The following is a 26,218-nucleotide window of genomic DNA, read 5'->3' on the forward strand; positions in this document are numbered from 1 at the left end:
TCTCTTTCTATCAGGATTTGCTCTTATCAAGGTTACTTTACTTACGCATTTTTTTCGCTTGTATATTTATTGAATCAAGTAACTGTTTTGCAGGTAGTTAAATTTATTGTTCACTAATAAAACATAAAATACACAGCTCTCTTCCAGGTGGGTGTCCTCATTCTAAGTAGCCTCTGACTTAGGTGAGAGACTTCCCAATTGAAGATACATAATGTGTATCTCCAGCAAAACTGCCCATAAGAATAACTTCATTATTCTGGGAAGCTCGATCTATAAAACACGTAAAATGTGGAAGTGTTCTGCCTATACAATTTCTGGTAAGTACAACATGACTGAGTGATAAAACCTGAGTCAGCTTCAGTTAGAGCATACCTTACTGATAAGTTTATTGTGCCATGAAGGCAAAAGGAAATATAGTGGGCAAAGAGGTCTTCTCAGAAGTAAGGAGGTATTTTAGGTCTACTGAGCTCTGCCTTGATCAATGGAAAATGACCTCTGAAAGCATCAAGTGGTACGGTGCACCAGTTAGTTACAGAAATCCCAAGTTATAACAGAATAATGAGAAGGAAAAACTCACCAGTACCACTGGACAGATTGTGGTGGGTGGTAAAATATGGTCCTTCAAAGGTCCGCAGTCACATTCAGGTTTCAGATGAGAAGCACATTTATTATGCAGCTAGGGAAGGAGAAAGAGGAAACTATCATTTTGCATAACAACAGCAAACACGAAGCAGATTCTACTTTACCTGAGATGCAGCAAATGCATTTAAAGAATTACAAGAACAAACAAACAGGATCATAAAGGGACTCCTATGACATCTGTTCTTATACAGTCTGCCTTAAATAAACAGCAGCAACCTCCGTGACCCAGCCTATACATTTTCTAATTCTCAGAAATGTTTATATTAGAAATGTCCTTTACGTTTTTCCCCTGAAAAGCCTGATTTCTTTGACAAACACACATTATCATCCATTACAATCCTTCCTATGCTTATCTGTTAGCATAATCTTGAAACCACTGTGCACTGTGGCTGCTTTTTTTTTTTGACCCTCCTGTTTTCTCAAAGTCATTCCAAAGTGCACAGCTCAGTATGGGGCATAATTGATCCCATCATTAGTTTTAACTTTCTAATTCAATATGTAAATGTAACCAGAGATTCATCTCAGTAGGAGCAGGATATAAATATAAGAAGATGATTATGATTATAAAAATTTATCTTTATATTGTATTTATCAGCTCTACATTAAGTAAGTGTATAATCATAAGTGTAATTTACTTTTCAACACGTATGAATTTAAACTGATATTTTTATCAAACCTGGCCACAAGTTGAAATTAAGGTATTATATTATGGTATATTAAATAAGTGATTTTTTTTTAATTGAGGTGATAATTCTTATTGGAGCCATATAGAATTGTTAAGGTAATAGTTGTTTAAAGGTACCTATGGATGCCTTTATCCCCTACTCCCTATTAATGTAATATGAAATAGTCATGCTTTTAAAAAAATTACAGATGTTAATAAAATAACATGTTTTGTTCAGAACCAAGAAGGAGCTGACTTATTTTTCAGTTCTGAACCAAAAGCCACCCATTTAAATCTTGGTTATATTAATTTCCCACACAAGCCTACCTTTGTAACAGTTCATTAACGACCAAGCACAGGATCTCATGAGAGTAGATGTGCTGGTGGTGATAAGAGTTCACCTGAGTAGTTCACTACAGAAGGGGTATTTCTGTTGTCCTTGGATCTAAAACATCTATCATGGTAACACCCTGCCTTGGAATTAAGGCTACTTGTACTATAATTAACTCACACTAGGCCACATTACATGAAATAAAAATACCTTTACACATTCATCCATAATTAGCAGTTTTGCTTCTCAGTGACACGTAAACTCCTTATTAAAAAAGTGGTTTCATCTTACCAGGCATTGCTTTGTCAAGAGGCAAGGGGAATTCAAGATAAAGAAGCACTTGGAGCCATATGCAAAACAGAACTAAATTAACAGGCAATCATCTGGCAAATGGAAATGCATAGTTTCCACAAAATAAAATTAGTGACTGGTTTAAATATATTATTAATATATTAGACTTCATCAATTTTCTCAGAATAAATCATGACCCTGAAATTTGGGATTCAGACCAAACAGATTATCAAGTGTTGCAGGTTAAATTGAGTCTTTCCCCAGTTAATGTCCTGAATTCTAGTATCTGTACAATATGAACTCTTTGAGAACTAAAATCTTTGTAGGCATATTCAAGTTCAATTGAAGTTATACTGAAATAGCTTGGAGTTTAATCCAATGACCGGCTTTCTTATGAGAAGAGAGACATCTGGATATAAAGAGACAGACGTGGAGGCAAGAGGTCATGTGACAGGTCATGTGAAGCAGGGATTTGGTGATGAAGCCAAAGGCCAGGGACCACCAATGATTGGGGGCCACTCTCAGAATCAGGAAAAGGTGAGGGTGGATTCTTCACTACAGCCTTCAGAGGGAGCATGGCCCGCTAACATCTTGATCTTGGGTTTCTAGCTTCTAGAACTATGAAAAGATAACTTTCTGCTCTCCTTTTGTAGTGTTTCATTATGGTAGCCCTTGGAAAGGAATGTATCAAGTGCTATGAAAACTGAACCAAAAATTAAAGTCAGGCTGTGTGTCTTGAAGGCTCTTTTGTACCATGGTGTCACAGAGAAAAAGCTTCTGCTTTTCGATCCTGCACTACCTATTTAAAACTGACAATGCAAGACTAAGATAAAATTTCTGTGTGCACAGAGTGAGAAAAAACTGAATTTTCATGCTTGCAGTGACTGAAGTTTTACATGCAACTCTGAAGGATAGAGAGACAGGATACTGAGATCTTGCCAGCACTGATCACCTACACAAGCTGAGCAGCTCAGCCTCCACCCTGCCTCCACCCCATGCATTTCTAACAATCTGCAACTGATATGGGAAGGGATGACTAACCTCTCTATACAGTTATTTGAGGGTTACCAGATGTAATAAAAGACAACAAAAATAAAATGAATTTAATGACAGCTTTTTGGTATTTAAGCTAGTTTTCCAGCAAAACAAACAAGGAACTGAGCACTCAGAAAGAATTACAAAGTTGATAAGCCAAACAGAATATATGGAGTATGGTTTGAGGGTTTCAGAGCATAGGTACTGGAACGGGTCCTATGAAACACTGCTCCCGGCATGTGTGCTGCGTGCTAAGTCACTTCGGTCATGTCTGACTCTTTGCAACCCATGGACTGTAGCCCACCAGGCTCTTCTGTCCATGGGGATTCTGTACAGGCAAGAATACTGCAGTGGGTTGTCATGCCCTCCTCCATGGGATCTTCCCAATCCAGAGATCAAACCCACATCTCTATGTCTCCTGCACTGGCAAGTGGATTCTTTACCACTACCATCACCTGGGAAGCCCTGGCTTCCCTGCAGAGCTAAATGAAATCAGCACGGCACTGCCCAGTTTGATTGCCATGTGGTCCAGGTGGCTATGAGACAGAGTCTTGCAGGAACATAAGCATGTAGCAGGATCCACAAGGATGTCAGTAACCATATCATCATCTGTGAAACAGGAAGACACAGTGCAAGAAAATTCTCCTCCTCAAGAAGTCTGTATTAACTAATAACATATAAGGCACCTTACACTTCGCTTAAGACTGGAATCTGGCAGCTGCTAAATATGTGTGGGTGTCCCTCAACATCATGACATTATTTGTAGCTGGAAGTATCAAAGCTGAGGACACCGCATTGGAAAATCCTGACTTTTCCACAGTGTGTATAGCAGGTCTACTGCACTGAGCATATTGTTCATAAACATACTTGAAGACAAACTATAAAATATGAAGGACAATGAGAAAATGCTTATGGTTCCCAAGACTATCAGGATTAAAAGTGTACATCATTTTTGCTATAAAGTTAAAACTTTGCAACAAATGAAGTCTATTAAAAAAAAAAAAGGAAATATCAACAAAATAGAAACCATATAATAGAATTTAAAAGCCACTAGCCCCTAAAAGTATTTCAGGTTACTGGTAATGTTTTGTTTCTCCATCAGGTGTTAGCTACACATAGTGCTCATTTGTGCAAAATTCACTGAGCTCTCTTCCTGGGATATTTATAATTTTCTGTATGTATGATATGTTTTAAATAACAATGTAAAAAGGAATAAAGTGAGCATAATCGGTAATAGTAACAAGTTGCTTAAACTCATCACCATGCCATTTTACAGAAAAAAAAAAGTCAAAGCTGAGTCCTTCTCAGTGACAGTAAGATACTGAAGTCTGACAATTCTCTTAAAGATAACCCAGATTGTAAATCAACAAAACAGAGAAAAAGACTCATCAAGAAGAGCAATAAACTAGACCATTGATGAGTGCTGTCTCTTAAATGGAATGGCCAATGGAGCCCCAGAGTAAAGAAATTGTTACCTTTTAAACAGTGTTTTTATTTTTGTTCACAGTTACCTTTGCATTTTTAGACTAAGGCATAGAAATCATCGGGTCAAAAAAAAAAAAAAAAAAGAAATCATCAGGTCATATTTTTTATTATATGTACAGAAACTTCCATTTCTGTGTAAGGGTATCAGTATCATAGCTAGAAAATTCATAAAATATAAACTATTTCTGGAAGTGAATTAAACACTTGGAAATAATTTCAGACTTTACAACATTTCTAATAGCACTTAATTTAGAGCCAGATCTGTGTTTATTGAAAAAAGCTGTCTCAATTTAGGAAGAAAAAGAAAATGTGTGAATAAGCTTGTGTGTATGTGTGTATATGTATATGTGTTTATGGGATGGAGTTGAGAAAAGAGTGATGGTGTTGTATTGAGAAGAAAACAGAATCTAAAAAGTTGAAAGGAAGAAAAATAGAAAATAAATTTCTATAAGAATTTGGAAGAAAAATGAAATAGTTTTTCTGCAGAAAAATGAAGAGACCAGATTAGAGGAATATTTGTTGATTTATATGTATTTTTGTCTCTAACATTTTTCCATTTGAGGTGCTACATTAACACTGGCATTTGCTAAAGCATGAATCTTTATATTGTTAAGTCATTAGAAACCTTTAAACATTATTGCTAGGAGTTGACTATTTTAAAAGAAGTAGTAGTCCTACATGATACCAAAAGTCAATAATCTATAGCCACAATATAGGCTTGCTTTTGCCAAGCTCAAATGAAAAGTATCCACCGATACTGTGAGTCCTGCCTGACCATGAACATTTTACCACAACCAGGAGCAAATGACAACCTATTTCAATAGAATGTCAAGAAAATACTTTCAGGGTAGAAATCAACAGGTATAAAGAGTGAGATCTTTTTTTTAAAAAAATTATTTTTAATTGAAGAATGATTACAATATTGTGATGGTTTCTGCCATATATCAACAAGAGTCAGTCATATAGCTATACATATGCCCCCTCCCTCTTAACCTCCCTTCTATCTCCCTCCCCATCCCACCCATCTAGGCTGTCACAGAGCACGAGCTTTGGGTTTCCTGTGTCATACAGAAAATTCCCACTGGCTATGTATTTTACACACGGTAATATATACATTTCAATGCTACTCTCTCAAATCATCCCACCTTCTCCCGCACCTACTGTGTCCAAAAGTCTGTTCTCTATGTCTGCCTCTCCATTTTTGCCCTGTAGATAGGTTCATCAGTACCATCTTTCTAGATTCCATGCTGCTAAGCTGCTGCTAAGTCACTTCAGTCATGTCCGACTCTGTGAGACCCCATAGACAGCAGCCCACCAGGCTCTGCCGTCCCTGGGATTCTCCAGGTGAGAACACTGGAGTGGGTTGCCATTTCCTTCTCCATTACGTGAAAGTGAAAAGTGAAAGTGAAGTCACTCAGTCGCGACTGACTCGTGGCGACTCCATGGACTGTAGCCTACCAGGTTCCTCCATCCATGGGATTTTCTAGGCAAGAGTACTGGAGTGGGGTGCCATTGCCTTCTCTGTTCTAGATTCCATATATATGCATTAATAAATGATATTTCTCTTTCTCTTTCTGATTTACTTCACCCTGTTTAATAGGCTCTAGGTCTGTCCATCTCATTACAACCAACTCAAATGCATTCCTTTTTATTCAGTTCATTTCAGTCGCTCAGTCATGTCTGACTCTTTGCAACCCCATGAACTGCAGCACGCCAGGCCTCCCTGTCCATCACCATCTCCCGGAGTTCACTCAAACTCATGTCCATCGAGTAGGTGATGCCAGACAGCCATCTAATCCTCTGTCATCCCCTTCTCCTCCTGCCCCCAATCCCTCCCAGCATCAGAGTCTTCTCCAATGAGTCAACTCTTCACATGAGGTGGCCAAAGTACTGGAGTTTCAGCTTTAGCATCATTCCTTCCAAAGAACACCCAGGGCTGATCTTCTTTAGAATGGACTGGTTGGATCTCCTTGCAGTCCAAGGGACTCTCAAGAGTCTTCTCCAACACCACAGTTCAAAAGCATCAATTCTTCAGCACTTGGCTTTCTTCAGAGTCCAACTCTCATATCCATACATGACCACTGGGAAAACCATAGCCTTGACTAACGGACCTTTGTTGGCAAAGTAATGTCTCTGCTTTTCAATATGCTATCTAGGTTGGTCATAACTTTTCTTTCAAGGAGTAAGCGTCTTTTAATTTCATGGCTGCAGTCACCATCTGCAGTGATCTTGGAGCCCCCCCTCCAAAAAAGTCTGACACTGTTTCCACTGTTTCCCCATCTATTTCCCATGAAGTGATGGGACCAGATGCCATGATTTTCGTTTTCTGAATGTTGAGCTTTAAGCCAACTTTTCATTGTGTATATGTACCATAACTTCTTTATCCATTCATCTATCTGTTCACATCGAGATGGCTTCCATGTCTTAGCTATTCTGGTTTCCTCAGGGTATATGCCTAGTAGTAGGATTTCTGGGTCATATGGTAGTTTTATTCATAGATTTTGAAGGAATTTCCATACTGTTCTCCACAGTGGCTGTATCAATTTGCATTCCCATCAACAGGACAAGAACGTTCCCTTTTCTCCATACCCTTTCCAAGATTTATTGTTTGTAGATTTTTGATCATGGCCATTCTGACCTGTGTGAGGGGATGCCTCACTGTAGTTTGGATTTGCATCTCTCTAATAATAGTGATTAAACAGTGATATCTTAAGGATCAGAGAATGTCAGCAAGAGGAGGAAAAAAGAAGCAATGAGGACATTCAGCCCAGCTGATGGAATTGCAAAGCACAGGGAAGTGGCTGCCTAAATGTTAGAAGGCAGTTTATATTGTTCTTTCTTAGGATTTTCCTGTTTTCATTTTTAAGTGGTGAGACTTACAAAAGGAGATAGAACTCAGTTCTAAGAGCCTAACTTTCTTATCTAAATGATGGCAAAATTCTGTAACATCAAGAATCCACAGGTTCTGAATAAAAAGGTGGCTGGTGGCTCAGACTGTAAAAATCTGCCTGCAGTGTGGAAAACCTGGGTTTGATCCTTGGGTTGGGAAGATCCCCTGAAGAAGAACATGGCCGCCTACTCCAATTCATCCCTGGAGAATTCCATGGACAGAAGGGCCTCACAGTGTACAGTCCCTGGGGTTGCAAAGAGTTGGATGCTACTGAGCGACTAATACTTTTTTGTACCTTTAAGTATTTGTATACACACACTTGTATACCTGATGTATATTTGAGGATTACAGGATTTTTTAAAAAAAGACAATTTAAGTCATACATTTAAAATTCACTATTTAGCAGTAAGAAGAAAAGGATACCTGTCATGAAAGTGAAATTGTGGAGGATATCCTCTATATTCGGCACTGAATCAAGATTTAGGGTGATTAGGGTGATCCAGGGACGGGGGAGCCTGGTGGGCTGATGTCTGTGGGGTCACACAGAGTCGGACATGACTGAAGTGACTTAGCAGCAGTAGCAGCAGGGTGATCCAAGGTGTATATTGGATCTGGAGCTGGATAAGACTGTGATCGAGCAGTGTAGACAATGTTAGCATGCAGATATGACAGTTCTAGACAGCATTTCAGTCTTCCTTTGGTATGGAATAAAAGTTTGGAAAGTATTCAGAAAAAGTAAACATATAGTGTCAAGAAAAATCTCAAGGGAAATACGGAACTTAATTTGGTTCTTGAAGTGTAGTTAGAATTTGAGTTGGGTGCATTCAGGACAATCAGAGTGAGCAAGGGACTTCCCTGGTGGTCCACCAATGTAGGGGACACGGGTTCAGTCCCTGGTTCGGGAAGACCCCACATGCCATGGGGCAACTAAGCCCATGTGCCATAACTACTGAAGCCTACTCATCTTAGGGCCTGTGCGCTGCAAAGAAGAAAAGCCACGGCAGTGAGAAGCCCGAACATGGCAACTAGAGAGTGGCCTTCGCTTGCCGCAACTAGAGAAAGCCCACATGTGGCAATCAAGACCCAAAACACAGAAAAATAAACAAATAAAATTTTTAACAATACTAAAAAATAAAATAAAGCAAGGTGAGCTAAATAACAAGGGTGAAGCATGGCTTTCCCTGGGAACTGTCCACAGACAAACTCAACTTATAGCAGGGCCTGGGCATGGAGGGGAATATTACATACGTCATGCGCTTAGGCCTGGCTCTCATATTTGGGGAAATGAAAACCAGGTTGAGGTAGGAAGAGGTGAGGGCTGCATTTATTTTCACAGAACTATTATGGGTTGCCAAAGGTGGCATATGATAACAAAACCGTATTTTCAGAAGTTGATTCTGGAGGTGGTTTGCAGCCTGTGTTATAGGAAAAGTACCTTCTGTTAGGGAGGTAAGCCAAGATTTCTGACTCTAATCTAGTTAAGAGGTGCTAAGAGCTTGCACTTGGGCTGTGAATGGTGAAGACAAAAACCAAATCTGAGAGAGATATTTTAAGGAGGAAACTTAGAGGCTCAGTGATAGGTTGAATATATGAGATAGAGGTGAAAGACAAGGATAAGAGATTGACTTCCAGCTCTATTTCCAATCATTGCAAGCATGATGTTACTATGTTTCATAGAAGAGAGTTTGTGAATATAAATAAATCAGCTTAGTCTAGGCTTTAGTGATATTCAGGACCACATGTTTCTGAATGCTTTTAGGACATGCAGGTGTTATTCTTAGACTGGGAAATTAGAGTTCCTTCCAGAAGGGAGAGAGATGGTTTGAGTAACATTCATGGAGTACCCTCTGTGAGCCAGAGGTTGGGCTTTCTGCCCCCACATGACAATTTACCTGGGCTTTCCAGGTGGTACTAGTGGTAAAGAATCTTCCTTCCAATGCAAGAGATGCAAGGCATGTGGGTTCAATCCCTGGATTGAGAAGATTCCTCTGGAAGACGACATGGCAACCCACTCTAGTATTCTTGCCTGAAGAATTCCATCAACAGAGGATTGTGGTGGGCTACAGTCCATGGGGTCTCAGAGAGTCAGACAAGACTGAGCATGCACACACACACACACACACACACACACACGGCATTTTACCTAGCCTTCACTGTGAAAGTAATTGTCGATCACTAAGCACCAGGCGCTTCCCTGGTGGCTCAGGCGGTAAAGCGTCTGCCTACAACGCTGGGGACGCGGGTTCAATCCCTGGGTCAGGAAGATCTCCTGGAGAAGGAAATGGTAACCCACTCCAGTATTCTTGCCTGGAAAATCCATGGACCAAGAAGCCTGGTAGGCTACAGGCCATGGGGTCACTAAGAGTCAGACATGACTGAGCAACTTCACTTTGAAGCACTAGTATGGGCTTCCCAGGTGGAGTTAGAAGTAAAGAACATGCCTGCCAATGCAGGAGACTTAAGAGACTCGGGTTTGATCCCCGGGTCAGGAATATCCTCTGGGGAAGGAAATGGCAACCCACTGTGGTACTGTTGCCTGAAGAATCCCATGGACAGAGGATCCTTATGGGCTACCATCCATGGGGTCGCAAAGAGTCAGACACAACTGAATCGACTTAGCACACATGCAAGCATTATTATGTATGAGATTCTGCACTAAACATATTTATATAGATTTTTAAAAATTCATTTAATTTTTATAAAAAACGTCTTACAAGATAGGTATCATTATATCCATTTTGACAATTAAGAAACTGGCCAAAGCTTGTATAAACTTTGTCTAAGATTATACAACTACTGCCTTAGTTGTTGAACAGAGACACTTATAGGAATATGGTCAGTCTAACTTATGACTAAATTAAGACTCAAGCAATTGTCAAAGCCCTATGTTTAAAGGAAGTGATAGCATTTGTAAAACCACTGAAATGAAACCAGGTTTCATTCTCTTTGTTTCTCTCTACAATCTATTCCATGCAGACTCCATTCAGATAGGCCTCCCTAACACTCAGCTCTGATGGTGCATATCCCATCACTTTCACAGCTTCTGCTAGCTCTTTACTATATTTATAGCACTTTCTGGGAAGCATAAAGACATAAGAAAGTAGATTCAGTTTGTTTAAAGGCAAGCAGGGGACTTCCCTGGTGGTCCAGTGGCTAAGACTCTATGTTCCCAAGGCAGGAGGCCCCCAGTTCAACCCCTTTTCAGAGAAGTAGATCACACATGCTGCAACTAAAGGATCCATGTGCCAAAACTAAGAGTCAGCGCAGCCAAATACATAAATAAACATTTTTTAAAAATAAAGGCTATCAGGAGTGTGTCAGTCAAGACCAGATCAACTTTAAACTGAAATCTTTATACAATAGTTCAAGAACGAAGTATAGATCATACTCAATATAGAAATGGTCAGAGGCAGATATGTTCTATTTAACCTAGGCAGATAATCAATAAATTAATAAATATATTCATATAATTGTTTAATGTTAAAACACCAAAAGAGTACTGAAGCTGAAGCTATGCATAAGAAGCTTATATATATATGTGTGTGTGCATATATATATATATATATATATATATATTCTTTCTTCTGGAAACATGAGAACTTTTTTTTTTGAGTTTTGTTTCATGAACCAAACACTCACAGAACCCTGGAGATCATGGATTATAGCAAATAAAGCTGAAGTTAGCCAGAAGCCTCAGGTCTTGGGAGAGTTTAGTAAGCTAAGAAGCACCCTGAGAAGCTCCATTCCTCTCTGACTCTGCATTAAACCCTTCCATGCTCCCTGTTAGCCCAGGCTCTGAGTAGAAGGTGGGATTTGAAGACATTTATAGCTTATATCGTGCTTTGTTGTAGTGACAAAGAGTCATCTTCAGGTACACATTGACCTTAAGAGTAAGATGTTAAGGTCATATTGTCTGAACTGAACTGGACCTGAAATCCTCAGATTATACAAGCAGAACTTATTCAGACACAATGTCTTCTTTCCTATAAAAAGAAAGGCCTAATTTCTTATAAGACTAGGACCAGGATCAAGACCAAAAATCAGTGTATAACTGGAGATTTATGGGGCTAGAAATGTAAATTTTCAGTGTCAGAACCAAGAAACAAAAGAAAACAAGAAAAGCAAAATGGAATATAAAACAAGAAAAACATTTCAAGATGCTTTGATTATCACTAAGACACTATTAGCAATGGTAACTCTGAGGAGAGTAATTCCCATAGAATGAAAAAGGCAGAAGATATTAAATAGGGGAAAGAGAAGAGGAGTCAAATAAAGAAACTTAAAATCTCTAAAAGCTTTTATATCAGGAAAGGAGGTAGTGTGTAGTTTTATAGTGTTCAAATTTTAAATACACAATTTAAAAAATCCTGCAATGTTCACTACAGCATTGTTTGCAATAGCCAGGACGTGGAAGCAACCTAAGTGTCTATCAACAGGGGAATGTGTACAGAAGATGTGGGCCATGTAGACAATGGAATACTACTCAGCCATAAAAAGGAGTGAAATTGTGCCATTTGCCAAGACGTGGATGGACCTAGAGACTGTCATACAGACTAAAATGATTCAGAAAGAGAAAACCAAACATTGTATATTAACACAAATACACGGTGGGACAGATGGACTTATGTGCAAAGAAGAAATAGAGACACAGACATAGACAACAAATGTATGGATACTAAGAAGGGAAGGCTGGGGAACACGTGTATACCTGTGGCAGATTCATGTTGATATATGGCAAAACCAATACAATATTGTAAAGTTAAAAAATAAAATAAAAATAAATAAATAAATAAAAAGAAGGGAAGGGTAGGTGGAATGGATTGGGAGATAGGAACCGACATATACACACTGCTGCTGCTGCTGCTAAGTCACTTCAGTCGTTTCTGACTCTGTGCGACCCCATAGACGGCAGCCCACCAGGCTACCCCATCCCTGGGATTCTCCAGGCAAGAACACTGGAGTGGGTTGCCATTTCCTTCTCCAATGCATGAAAGTGAAAAGTGAAAGTGAAGTCGCTCAGTCGTGTCCGACTCTTAGCGACCCCATGGACTGCAGCCCACCAGGCTCCTCCTTCCATGGGATTTCCCAGGCAGAAGTACTGGAGTGGGGTGCCATTGCCTTCCCCAATATACACACTACCATGTATAAAACAGGCAACTAATGATAGCCAACCGTATAGAACAGGGAACTCTACTCAGTGCTTGTGGTGACCTAAATAAAAAGAAATCCAAAAAAGAGGGACCCTGGTGGGCTGCCGTCTATGCGGTCGCACAGAGTCAGACAGGACTAAAGTGACTTAGCAGCAGCAGCAGCATATGTATACATAGAGCTGATTCACTTTGCTGTACAGCAGAGACTACTAACACAGCATTGTAACGCAACTATACTCCAATAAAAAAAAAAAAAGAAATTGAAAATGGGAAAGAAAATAACACATTTGAAATGTATGAATGATGGGAAATAACTTGAAATACAAGGAAGAAAAAAATTCTGATATTCTCCAACTTCAGTTTACAGTAAAATAAAGATATAATTAACAAAAGATGTACTCCATGGGGAAAATAAGAGGAATAGAGTTACATAAGATCTGAAACAAAAATTAAATTTTGTATAGACGCTTAGAAAAGAAAACTAATATTTTAATGAGCACAAGGTTTTTAAGAAATAAAATAGTTATGGTCTTCTTAAAACTGAGAAATCAATATGTTTAAGTAATTCACATGTATAGTTTAAATCATTGTTAGACGTTTTATTATAATACCCAATCACTTCAAAAAAATAAAACTGTCTTTCAAAATTGAGGAAATTTCAAATGTAAATATAATTTAACTGAGTAATAGCTGAAAATGATTGAAGAAAATGTGTTCATTTAAAAAAAAGTACTTAATTGTACTTTTGAAATACAAGTCACAGTTTGTTTTTCTCATTATCTCATGTGTGTGTGTGTGTGTATGTGTACTTACGAAAAGTTTTAAATGGTGTGTGTGTTGGGGAGGACTGCTCAGGGACACTACACAGAAACTTATTTGCTTAAGTGATACACTGCTCTCTACTGTTTCATTCCCATAATGCAAGAACAATTTGTCCTATTAATAAGATGACCCATACACTAGGTGTAAAGAGAAAACAAAGTCAATGGGGGGAAAATTCAGCCCCATAAATGTTTTTGTACTAAATGGTAAAAAATGGTTATTCTTAAAAATGTGCATTGTAATTAGTTTCCAGAAATACAACATGAAATACTAGAGATACCACCTAATAAATATGTTTATCCCAGAAGTTACTTGAAGCAGCTTTTTCAATTATGCAAGCCAGGGAGAGTGCAAAGATTTCCCAGGAAAGACCAAGTGACTTTTCTTCATTGTCAATGCCATTAATGGTTAGCATTTACATCCATACCTGTATCCCTCAATCTATGACTTAATGAAAGGAGTAAGGCAACAACACATTGTAAAGAAGGGTTAAGTGAGTTCTTAGAATCATCAAGAACTAAAATATGGACACGCCTGCATCTCTACTTAGCTGTGTGGTCATTAATGATTTGCTTAAATTTTCTTGGTCTTAGTATCTTCACTATAAAATTAAGTCTTTGGATCACATTATTCATGGTTCTACCCTTTTTAAGCCTAATCGATCCTATACTCAAAATAAATATAGAATATGTAGAATAATAAATTCTACCAAAATAGAGTTTCAGGGCAGAGAGCTAGCTGAGCTCTACCCAGTCAGTATTCCAAGCTCACTGCCCACCCACAGCCATGGTGCCTTGTTACCTTTCTAGAACGCCACAGAGCACAGTTTGAAAGCCTCATGACAGTACTATCTCTAAGGTTAGCTCTAAAATTCTGGACCCTCTGAGGTCAAATTCGACTCTGACCTTTATCCCTTTGGGAGCCACACATGAGATGAGTGGCTCCCATTATGCTATACTAACTTGGACTTAGTCTAAAAGTCAAGATGGCCTTCTAAGACTCATCAGAGAGCATGGGATACAGCGTGTTCATCAAGAGTGAATGGAAGAGATATATTCTCCGATGTTACTCACAGTGATCTGACACCAAACACAATGCAGTCCTGTCAAGCCCTGGTAACATTTGACAGTTTTGTGGCACTTATCACACTTGGTTGGGCAGTTGCCTTCAACCCAGTAATGATGCATCACCTAGAACAGAACGAGAGCACTGCAATGAGAAGAAGCATCCATTAACAACACACTTCCAAAGCCAGCATGGCCATGCACTCACATCAGTGTTCTTCTTGGACTTCACGTAAGTCTTGATACAGGAAGGAGGCGCTCTAGCCACGCAGCGCTCATGGACTGTGTACTTGCAAACTGTAAGAAAACACGTATACAGATTCAGAGCTCATCCTGGCCCAGATTGCAATTTTATAGAGAAAGAATGACATTAACAGAACCTTGTTTCATAGCCACTGCTCCCTAATCAATCCAATCAGCAGCATCAAGAAAAAGTCCAAGTCTACTGTTTTGACCATGGAATACAAAAGGCCAATTAGTACAGGAAATATTATGCATGTGAAAAACCAAGACTCTTCTATCATGGCATAGCAGGAAATGCTTAATTAAATCAGGCCTCACTCAAATTTTTCACAATAATTCCCAAATGACAAAAATATTAAAGACAAATTGATGACTGCCAAATGGCATGGTGTCATTTGTTAGAAGGAAAAGATCTATATTTTACAGAGTATAGGCATGAGAGCAGCTGGCAGGCATGGGAGTAAAAGCCCATGAGTTTCTGCTGTTTTGTCTATTGATTTATCTAAATCTTAAATAGCTGGTTAGTCTATTTCTAGAGAATAGATTTCCTCATATATGCCAGGCCTTCAGTTAAACTTCATCCTTCATAGCCATCATGGCAATCTGTCTCCAAAAGGAAAAACCTTTGCTAGACAGCATATGGTGTGTGTGTGTATGTGTGTGTGCAAGCATGTGTGTGTGCATGTGTATATATGTATTTATGATATATAGATGCAAAAATTAATATATATGTACAAATGTGTATATATACACATATACAAAGATATACACATGTATATCTTTGTATATACATGTTTATACATGTATAAACACAAAATTAATATGTATATGCAAATATGTATGGGTTTCCCTGGTGGCTCAGATGGTAAAGAATCCATCTGCAATGCTGGAGACCTGGGTTCAATCTCTGGGTTGGGAAGATTCCCTGGAGGAGGGCATGGCAACACACTCCAATATTCTTGGCTGAAGAATCCCCATGGACAGAGGAGCCTGGCAGGCTATAGTCCATGGATTTCCAAAGAGTCAGACACGACTGAGCGACTAAGCACAAATATGCATATATTCACAAATACAAATATATATATGGGTGTGTGTGTGTAAAATGTGACATAAAGCCAACATATACAGTTTATTGGCATCTGTAAATTACTACATGGCTTGATTTTGAGTATAACTCAGGGTCTTATAAAGATATTCTTTAATAAAATACTGGTTTAATTAAGAGTAACAAATGCATAAATACAGGGAATAAAAATTAAGTAAAAAAGCAACCATGTAGCTCTCTCAACAAAACAAAAAGAAATTAATCACTGCATGGAATTAGAATGAAAAAAATACTAAGTTCACATAATACTTATATAGTAAAACTCTTCCCCAATAGCCACATCTGTGACTCCCTTTGGCAACAGTGAGGAAGAAAAGATAGTTTCTCTTCCCTAATGGTAATAATGTTGTATATTACATTTGCTACACTTATCAGTTAAAATTTGTGAGTAAGATTCTCACTCTTACATGACACTGCCCACATTATTTGAGAATTACCATTTTGTTTCATAAGCTCCCATCAATAGAAAATACTCTGAAAAATTATTTTCCTTAAAAATAATAAATCCTTGAAAATAAATTACTTCTTTTGTACATGGAGAATGTTATGGGGTAACCAGCCTCTTAAGTGTGGCCACCAGAAACAGTCCTCTGAAGTGGTATGACATAATTTTATGTTACTTTATCAAAATCTGTAAACATTTAAAAGCATCCTAAAATATGGTTTTTAATGTCAAATAAAACATCTGAAAGTCTTCTCCCAAATATGCTACCAAAGAAGCCATTAGCTAAAATTAATATCTGAAAAGTATGTATTATATGGAAGCCAGGTAAGAAATTAGATTTATTATAAATGCACAAAAATGGGATGTGTCCAATAAACCTGACAGGTTCAGTGAACATACACTGCAGAAAAGGGTTTGGTTGGACAACGTGCTGGACTAAGACAAAGTCACCCTTAGTGAGGAGGACTCAGTATTCCCCCTGTTTTAGCAGAAGTATCACAGAATGCAAAAGTTCCTCAGGAGTACATGCTGTTGGTTTAAAAATTCTTAAGTGCCTTTTATAAATTGATGCAAGCATTATCTGAAAATTCTAGTGGGCAGTATTCTGTAGAAGAAAATAAACATTGCAACGTTAACTGTGCTGAAATAAAAATAATGGCCGCAATTCATGAACGGGCAAAACTTTGCATTCTAATACCCGTTAACCATATATGAAGAACTTCTCCATGATAGAATTAAAACTCATGTGTCTGAGGTACAAGGTTAGTTTTTATTCCTTGTGATTTCTTAATCTGAGTGCAAACTGATCATGTAATTATTTTTATTTATTTTTTTAAGTTTTTTTTAAATTTTATTTTATTTAACTTTACAATATTGTATTGGTTTTGCTATATATCAAAATGAATCCGCCACAGGTATACCCGTGCTCCCCATCCTGAACCCTCCTCTCTTCTCCCTCCCCATACCCTCCCTCTGGGTCGTCCCAGTGCACCAGCCCCAAGCATCCAGTATCGTGCATTGAACCTGGACTGGCGACTCGTTTCATGTATGATATTATACATATTTCAATGCCATTCTCCCAAATCATCCCACCCTCTCCCTCTCCCACAGAGTCCAAAAGACTATTCTATACATCAGACACACACGATCATGTAATTATTTTTAAAAGACTGAAAGGAATAAGCTCATTATAGGAAAACAATGTGAATAAAGCAACTAACTTGGGGAAAAAAGGACAAATATGCGTAAATGTAAGATATAAGTATGAGAGGCCAGTGGAAATTTTCCTAATACTCGCAGAAGCAATGAGAATCATGAATAAACTAAATTACAGTGGAAAGAAAATGGCTTGTGAGTTAGAAAATGTCCTTATTCCTTTCCCAAGGAGAGGGCTTTCCAAAAATGAAAGAAGTTAAAACTAGAATGACCTAAGCCTTCAGAAACATACTACAGGGAGACATAAATCATATGTACAGGAAGTGTCAGGTTAATTTCTTGACTCTGTCTGCAAACAGGACTGTGCCATGAAATCAACCTTTCCTCACCGGAGGTGATGATGTCCAGGCAAAGGAAACATACTCACAGGAGCAGCAGAGGCCCTGCTTCCCTACTCCGATCAGCATGTTCAGGCAAAGATTGCAGTAGGCAGGTTTGTTAAAGTGCTTGAGTCGCCACACATGCTGTCCGTCATCCTTCACATTCTGCACGGGACGTAAGAGAAACAGATTTCACTTAATGAAATAAACAGTGGAATAAGAAAATGCCAATAAAATTCTGAGCTGGACGGCAGCATTTGAAGACAATCTGTTATTTCATCCCTGACTTTCTGCAAGATCGCCACAGAGTCTAGAAAAACACATGTGCTCTAGTGGAATGAGATCCTGCTAACAACTCTCAGATGCTACAGCAACCCACAGATTCTCACCTAATGTCAACAGTTCAACAGGAGGTCCCGAACCAGCGTCACGGTCAGCCCAACTGAGCACTGCTGAGAACAGAGGCATGTCTGCCTCACCTGGATATCTTATTTTTAGGACAATTCCATAAACAAATACGTGAATAAAGAAAGACAAAAATATTCTTGAGTGGAAGATTCTGAGAGGTGAAAGTCTAGACAGAATGTATTAACATTTGACCTTCCAGACCAAAGGATCAAACCTGGGTCTCCTGCACTGCAGGCAGATTCTTTACTGACTGAGCTACCAGGGTAGCTCCAAAGCCTTGCTTAATAGTAGGAATATACAAATTTCATGAGGGTGATCAGGTCTTTCTTATAAGGAAGCAGACGGGTAGGATGGGATGAAAACATAAGACTTAAAAGTAAGTTACTGATGGTATTCTAAGGCTTCAGTTGGGGGATTCCTTACATGTTATAATTTACATTCATATATTTTTGTATGTCTCCAATAGTTAAATTTTAAAAAATAAGTATTTGTAAGGCTCTAATTAATTTTTTCTTTACTTCTCTTTTGCAAAACATGAATGATTATAAGAAAATAAAAAATATGAATGAATTTAATTTCATGGAAAAAATGGCAAAATATTAACACTGTTATTGTCTTTATTTGTAACAATCTCTATCATTTTTTACGACAATAAAATCCTGAGTTTAATTAATCCAAAATCTTGGCAAAACTGTAATTATCATTTATTCTTCTAAAATTCTATATAATATCATAATAGCTATCCTCTATCAGATACCTAATTACATCTGCATCGTCCAACCCTGAAGAAAAACAAAATAATAGGATGCTTACAAATCTCTTGAATTCCTTACAAGGAGGTCAAGATATTAAAGGAAGTTACTATATATTTATCACTTTTTTCACCATCATTTTCTGTATTAACATGTACTCCTTGTACATCATTCACCAAATTGTATCCAACTCAGATCAATTTTAGACATCATTTATTGGGATTCTATAGAAACCACTGCAGGTCTTGGTTCTTCAGGTCAATCAAGTTGCCATATTTCTTGGAACACACAGACCTAATAATTTTTTGAGCACCTATTATGCGCTGAGTCACTAATACAAATTCTGTGGGAGTGAGATAATATAAACATATCCCGATCATCTTGTTTCTCTAAATAATACAATATTAATAGTAATGCTTCCTAACCACTTTTTCCTATTCCTAGTCAAGACATAAACCACCAGATTTGAAGCACCCAATTAAATTCATAGTAACTAATTCTTACATTAGAACCAGAAATGTCAAATTTGCATCATAATATGAAACATTAATGAAAATGCTTCCTGGGAGATAGTTCTCCATGGGTCTCTTGATCATCTGCACATTTTCTAAGCAGAAGAACTGTCCTCTTTCAACAATGTACAGCCTTGCATTGTAGAGACATATCTCCCTCCAGAGCAGAGGGCAGGTTTACTTACAGTCTGATATAATGAAAATAATCTGTCTTTTATAGGCAAAGGTTAAGGAAGCTTGTTTACTGCATATGATAATATGGCTCAGCCCCGGTGGCTCAGACCATAAAGAATCTGCCTGCAACACGGGAGACCTTGGTTTGATCCATGGGTGAGGAAGATCCCTTGGAGAACGAAATGGCTATTCACTCCAGTACTCTTGCCTGGAGAATCCCATGGTCAGAGGAATCTGGTGGGCTCTGTTCATGGGGTTGCCGAGTCAAACATGACTGAGTGACTAACACTTTTCATTTCACTTTAGTTACCCCAAGCCAGAGAGTTCTCGGCTTTGATGTTGTTACTTGGGCCTCTGCATCACCCCAAGAGACTTTGCAGGCCTGGAGAGCTAGATCAGCTCTGAGACTCTTACTGCTTCTTTGCGGTGAGAGAGCAATCTTGATTTCTGACCCAGACACTCATGTCCTCTGCCAGCATCCACAGAACTGTGGCAAGTTCATTTGTTCACATACAAGTAGGTAACTCTTAGAACCTTCACAGTTCTTGATAATACTCAGCTTCATCTTCCCAACAAAAGACTCACAAGCTCTCCACAAAAGCACTTCTGCAGAAGGTGTCATGGAGAGGACATCTAAAGACAATGGGGTTTCATTGTTTTCCCCAAAACTTAAGAAATAGCTTTTATAGTAATTTCTGAATCCAATTCTGGTTTGCTTGAGTCATAAGATTTCTAGTATCTTTGTTATATGAATGGAATGCTTTAAGCAAGCATGTGCTTAGTTGTGTCGGATTCCTTGTGACCCCCATGTAGCCTGCCAGGCTCCTTTCCTTGGCATTTCCCCGGTAAGAATACTGGAGTGGGTTGCCATTTCCTTCTCCAGGGGATCTTCCCAACCTGGGGATCAAACCTGTTACTCTTGTATCTTCTTCATTGGCAGGAGGATTCTTTACCCAGTCACCTGGGAAGGCCAGGTGGGAAAGCTTTATATATTTGCTTAATTCTGCTATAGTTTATAATAAACTGTCTATATTTAAAATTTTTCTATTCTTTCAAATAAGAATCAGGTAGCCTGATACTAAAAGATTAAGAGGTGAATTTTTTTAATATATTGATAAATTTAGCATTAAATATTAATAGGATCAATGCTTAAAAAACATTTTTAAGTGAAAAAGAGAAAGGAAAATTTAGTTCTCATATGTATGACTGTTCTTATAATCCCTGTCATTTTATTTTTAAATGAGTGTCCATTCCATGTGAATAAGCCTCCTCCCGTGGAAGAACACATATGGACTAAGTTAGCTGGCATTTTCCTTATCAAAAAATAAACAAGTCTGAACGTGGGTGTTCTGTCAATCAGAACACTTAGCCATGTTACAGGCTGCCACTGATGTACAAATCCATTATCCAGACATAAAACGCTTTACCAAAAACAAATTAAATAGCTTTATAGCTCTTAGCCGGATACATTGCCAAACTATGCAAAGGATGAAATATGTATGTGACTTCAAGAGAAGAAATTGAAACCAGGAGCCAACTACTTCTCAGCAGTGCAAATTACACTCCAACACTCTGTATTTTCATGTCTTGTCTTGTTTGTCTTATTTAGATGGTAAACTTGGTGGGGGCGGGGGAGGATGGGCCCCTTACTATATTCCATCAGCAGGGACAGCATATGCCTATTAGTACTTCTATTGCAAATAAATATTTATTGTCATAGAAAGGAATTCATTTTTCTAAAAAAGCAATGAAGAGCTAATCTGGAAGACTTGATTCCTGGCCTCTGATGAAAATGTGGATAAGCCATTTCACCTTTATTTTCCTCTCTAATAAAATGACAGTAACCGCTTTCCTCACCCAGACCGTGCTGTGAGGTTTCATTATACAATACCTGTGAAGTCAATTTAGCTCCTCAGAAGATTGGTGTTACATAAACAGCAAATATTATTACCATCATTGGGTTGAGTTGTGTAACATCCCAGCATTTCAGTTAAAAGATTTGAGAAGGATGTTTGTAGATTTAAAATGGCTTATTTCATAAAAATTGTGTTCTTCTATTTTTTTTCCATCATTAGACATTACTCTTAATAAAAATGTATTCCTGATATTTAGTAAACACTGTATTTTATAATGAAGTAGTTCAGTTCTGTGCTGACGTCAGAGAAATGTTTAATGAAATCCAGGAAAATTCAGAGCAGCATCAGGGTCCTCCTCACCTTTTAATTCCTTTTGACCTTTTAAGTCAAAAGGAAGTTTCAAAGAGAAGAATGCTCTTTGGAAAATATTGAAAACTATTTCTTAATCTAGTGATTTGTAAAGTTTTAGCTTTTTCCCCTTAAATACCTCCAGGATTGTACACAGTGCTCAAGTGAACTAGGAATGTTATAAATATCATTATGTTCTAAAGATAGAGAAGGAAACGGCAACCCACTCCAGTGTTCTTGCCTGGAGAATCCCATGGGTGGAGGGGCCTGGTGGGCTACAGTCTATGGGGTTGCAAAGAGTCAGACACAACTAAGCAACTAACACACACACACACACACACCTTTTCTAAAAATGTCATGGAGAAATTTCACTGATGTCAAAGCCAGAATGCTCCCATTCCCCTGCTAAGCTCATTTCAACTGCCTTCAATTACAACACATAGAGAGCTAAGGTTGCAAATGGATTCCAACTCAATCAACAATAAGCACCATTAAATTATCTTACTTTTCTGTTCAAGGTCTCAAAAAAATATAACAATACAAAAGAAACTGCCCTTTTAGACAAAAAGAAAATGTAGAGAGAAGTTTTAAAATTCTGAGCAGAGCTACAACCAACTATTCTTCTCCAGATCGCACTTTCTGAAATCAGGCTCAGACCCTGATAATCTTATGGTTCAAATGCCAATTCAACAGACTGTAACATCACATGGTTATTTTCCTTGAATGACCTGATGTGGAATCTCAAGAATGGTTGCATTTATCCAGCTTCATAACTCCTTTCCTGATTGAGCAATGTATAAACAGCAGAGCAACATTGCAACCAAATTAAAAAAATAGAGTGTGAAACATTACTTTTCCAAATACAGCTTAGAATACATCATCTTCTGCTCTCCATTCATATTCACCAGGGGACAATTTTCATCAGAAATCAAACCAAACAATCCTTTTACTTTATTGAATCAGGCACAAAAATACATATACCAAAACATTAAAAACAATGGCAAAGCTTAAACTGTAAACTGCCTATAGGGTTTAAAAACCAGGACTCTGAACAAAAATAAAGAAGTCAAAATAAATAACCATTCAAAAATCACACAGGCCAGATTTGGCACCAACAATCCAAGACTAAGAATTTAAGGTATCCTTATTTTAAGCCAGGCTTCTATTTAAATCTGTATTCCAGTTTTTATGATAGTGTGAATTTAGAAACTTTCTTTGAAAAATCTAACAATGATCCCAGATCAAAGATTTCAGGAATTGGAACATCATTAATTGGGGCTTCCCAGGCGGCACGAGTGGTAAAGAACCTGCCTGCCAATGCAAGAGACATAAGAGACGTGGAATCAATCCCTGGGTTGGGAAGATCCTCTAGAGAAGGAAACGGCAACCCACTCCAGTATTCTTGCCTGGAGAATCCCATGAACAGAGGAGCCTGGCGGGCTACAGTACAAAGGTTCGCAGAGAGTCAGACACGACTGAGCAACTTAGGACACGCTCACGGCATCATTAATTATCTTGTTCATCTAGTACAACAAACGTTTGAACTGAAAGAATATTAGAAAAGGAAAGGGATATTCCTGACTAACTTCTTTGAACACGTCCAGAGAAGATGACTGTCTAGCAACAAAATCACCTGGTCTGTTCATAACCAAGCCGGTTATTGTTGTTGTTTAATCGCCAAGTCATGTCCAACTCTTTGTGACCCCATGAACTGTAGCCCACCAGGCTCCTCTGTCCACAGGATTTCCCAGGCAAGAATACTGGAGGTGGGTTGCTATTTTCTTCTCCAAACCAAGTCAGGGTGAAGGCCAATTTGATAATGTTAACTGCCATTCTATCATCTCTTCATGGGTCCTTACTGGAATGATCTAATTGATCTATTTTTTTTTAAATCAGACTTTTCTTTCCAAAATGATTTAAAACCAGTTAAAACTCATTGTATTTTATGACAGAATATATAATATGTAATTTGTGATATGGCATAATAACAATAGAATAAATCAGGGGTCAGCAAACTATGGCCCTTGGGTCAAACATAGCCAACAAGCTATTTTTGTAAATAAAGTTTTATTAGAACACAGCCCTGATCTCTCAGTTAGGTGCTGTCTGTGGTTGCTTTTGCACCTCAGTGGCAGAGTCTGGCAGTTGCAACAGAGACTTTATGACCCACAAACTTTAAACTATTTGCTATCTGTCCTTTAATAGGCAAAGTTTGTCATCATTCAGAGTTTATTGCTAGACACAGTTATTTTAATAAATTTTATCCATTCAAGGTAAGATTAAAAAAAAACATATTCTTAATTGAGATGAATGCTGAAGGAAGAATGACTCAGTGTCATACATAAATTTTTTAATGTTATCAAATGCACCCCCCCCCCAAATGACAGACTATATCATTTTATACTGGGTCTCATGAAGTTTGAAGGACTCCTTCTAAGGGAAAGAAAATGACTCTTACCCTCTAGCATTTGATAAAGAACAAGGTTTTGATAAACTACGATCCTGCTTTTGGCACCAAAATAGGTATAATGTAAAACAGTGTAGTTTTAAAGATCCTGTTGGTGGAGAAAACTGAACTCCAGTAAAATCACAGCTGCTCTGCCTAACATTACAAGTGAGGACTGCTCTCCCAGGACAATTTTCTATCTGTGTAATTGGGGACGTACGCCACGGCCATTTTCAAATACACCGTGGTATTTAACAGGCACTGTCAATTAGCATCTACTACCTGAGCTCATAATAGACAATAGACAAGAGTATATAGGACAACATAATAAGACAGGCCTCATATTAAGTGGCTGAATTCAACCTAAAACTTCTAGATTTCTAATCTGAAAAGTAAAAGTAGCGGGTAGGGTATGGGGGAAATGGCTCCATGAATTAAATTCTCTACAGGTAATAATATAGCATATTAAATGCCTACAGAAAAGGAAATAAATCTCATTTACTAAAAAGAAAAGGCCCTCATCACTCAGTTGTCACTATGTTATTTATTCCTTGTTTGTAAAACACTTAACATGTCTGGGAATTAAAAAGCTCTTTTTAACAAATAGATGCTCTGATTTGTGAATATAATTAATAGCTTACCTATTTTACAAAAGAAATATTAAAAACATTATCAGCTTTTTTTTTTTTAAGAAGTGAAGAAAACACTCTCAGAATTGTTCTTCAAAGGGAAAACATCCAATCTCATAGGCCATCTACAAATGTTAAACAATGTAGCCCTGCCATCTAGTGGCCATCACTGGGAACGCAGCTCAGGTTTCTTTGAACCCCGAATTTCTCCCATTAAGCACCCCCTCATTGGAAAAGACGGAGAAAGCAATGGCACCCCACTCCAGTACTCTTGCCCGGAAAATCCCATGGACGGAGGGGCCTGGTAGGCTGCAGTCCATGGGGTCGCTAAGAGTCAGACAAGACTGAGCGACTTCACTTTTCACCTTTCGCTTTCATGCATTGGAGAAGGAAATGGCAACCCACTCCAGTGTTCTTGCCTGGAGAATCCCAGGGACGGGGGAGCCTGGTGGGCTGCCGTCTATGGGGTCTCACAGAGTCGGACACGACTGAAGCGACTTAGCAGCAGCAGCAGCATTGGAAAAGACTCTGATGCTGGGAGGGATTGGGGGCAGGAGGAGAAGGGGACGACAGAGGATGAGATGGCTGGATGGCATCACTGACTCGATGGACCTGAGTCTGAGCGAACTCCGGGAGTTGGTGATGGACAGGGAGGCCTGGCGTGCTGCAATTCATGGGGTCCCAGAGTCGGACACGACTGAGTGACTGAACTGAACTGAAATGAACTGAAGCATCCCCCCAAAAAAATCTTTTAACGAAACACATACACTATAAATCTAAGAATATCAATATAAAGTAAATTATGTAACATTAGCATGATGGAAATTAATGGCAAAGAACTTTCATTCCGCTGAATTAAAGAAGTTGCTGCTAGAAACTGGAAAGAAAGGAAAGAGAAGTCGCTCAGTCATGTCCGACTCTGCGACCCCGTGGACTGTAGCCTACCAGGCTCCTCCGTCCATGGGATTTTCCGGGCAAGAGTACTGGAGTGCGTTGCCATTTCCTTCTCCAGGGGATCTTCCCGACCCAGGTATCGAACCTGGGTCTCCCTCATTGCGGTAGACTCTTTACCCTCTAAGGCACCAGGGAAGCCCTCTAGTATCTGGGGTATACCATATTTGTTTAAAGTATTTTTAAGTAACAGGCATACAGGTTTGTGGACTATATTTACCCAGGCAATGTTCATAATTTCACAAATATCTGTACTTATTAGTAAAGCTGTAAAAAAATTTGTAAGCAATGTCTTCCAAAGAAAAATATTATTTCAAATTTTTTTCTGGGATATTAAAAATATAGATGTTTCCAATTCCCCAGTTTCCTGTCAAACCTGCTATTATCAAATAATTTACTTGCTCATTCCTAAATCTTCTCTCATACTAGAATTTCCATAA

The 26,218-nt window shown here is 38.4% G+C and overlaps 1 protein-coding gene across 1 annotated transcript in view; it reads right to left on the reverse strand.

Annotated features, from left to right (window-relative positions):
- The window catches only part of DGKB (diacylglycerol kinase beta), a 1,145,939-nt gene that overhangs the window by 580,223 nt on the left and 539,498 nt on the right, over positions 1-26,218 (reverse strand). The window contains exons 17-20 of the mRNA XM_055589891.1: positions 17,750-17,867; positions 14,583-14,671; positions 14,384-14,500; positions 578-676 (exon numbers count right to left, since the gene is read on the reverse strand). Coding sequence (XP_055445866.1) covers positions 578-676; positions 14,384-14,500; positions 14,583-14,671; positions 17,750-17,867 — 423 coding nt within the window. The remainder of the gene's footprint in view (positions 1-577; positions 677-14,383; positions 14,501-14,582; positions 14,672-17,749; positions 17,868-26,218) is intronic.

The sequence above is a fragment of the Bubalus kerabau genome, chromosome 8 (genome assembly GCF_029407905.1).
Source record: "Bubalus kerabau isolate K-KA32 ecotype Philippines breed swamp buffalo chromosome 8, PCC_UOA_SB_1v2, whole genome shotgun sequence".
Taxonomy (NCBI): domain Eukaryota; kingdom Metazoa; phylum Chordata; class Mammalia; order Artiodactyla; family Bovidae; genus Bubalus; species Bubalus kerabau.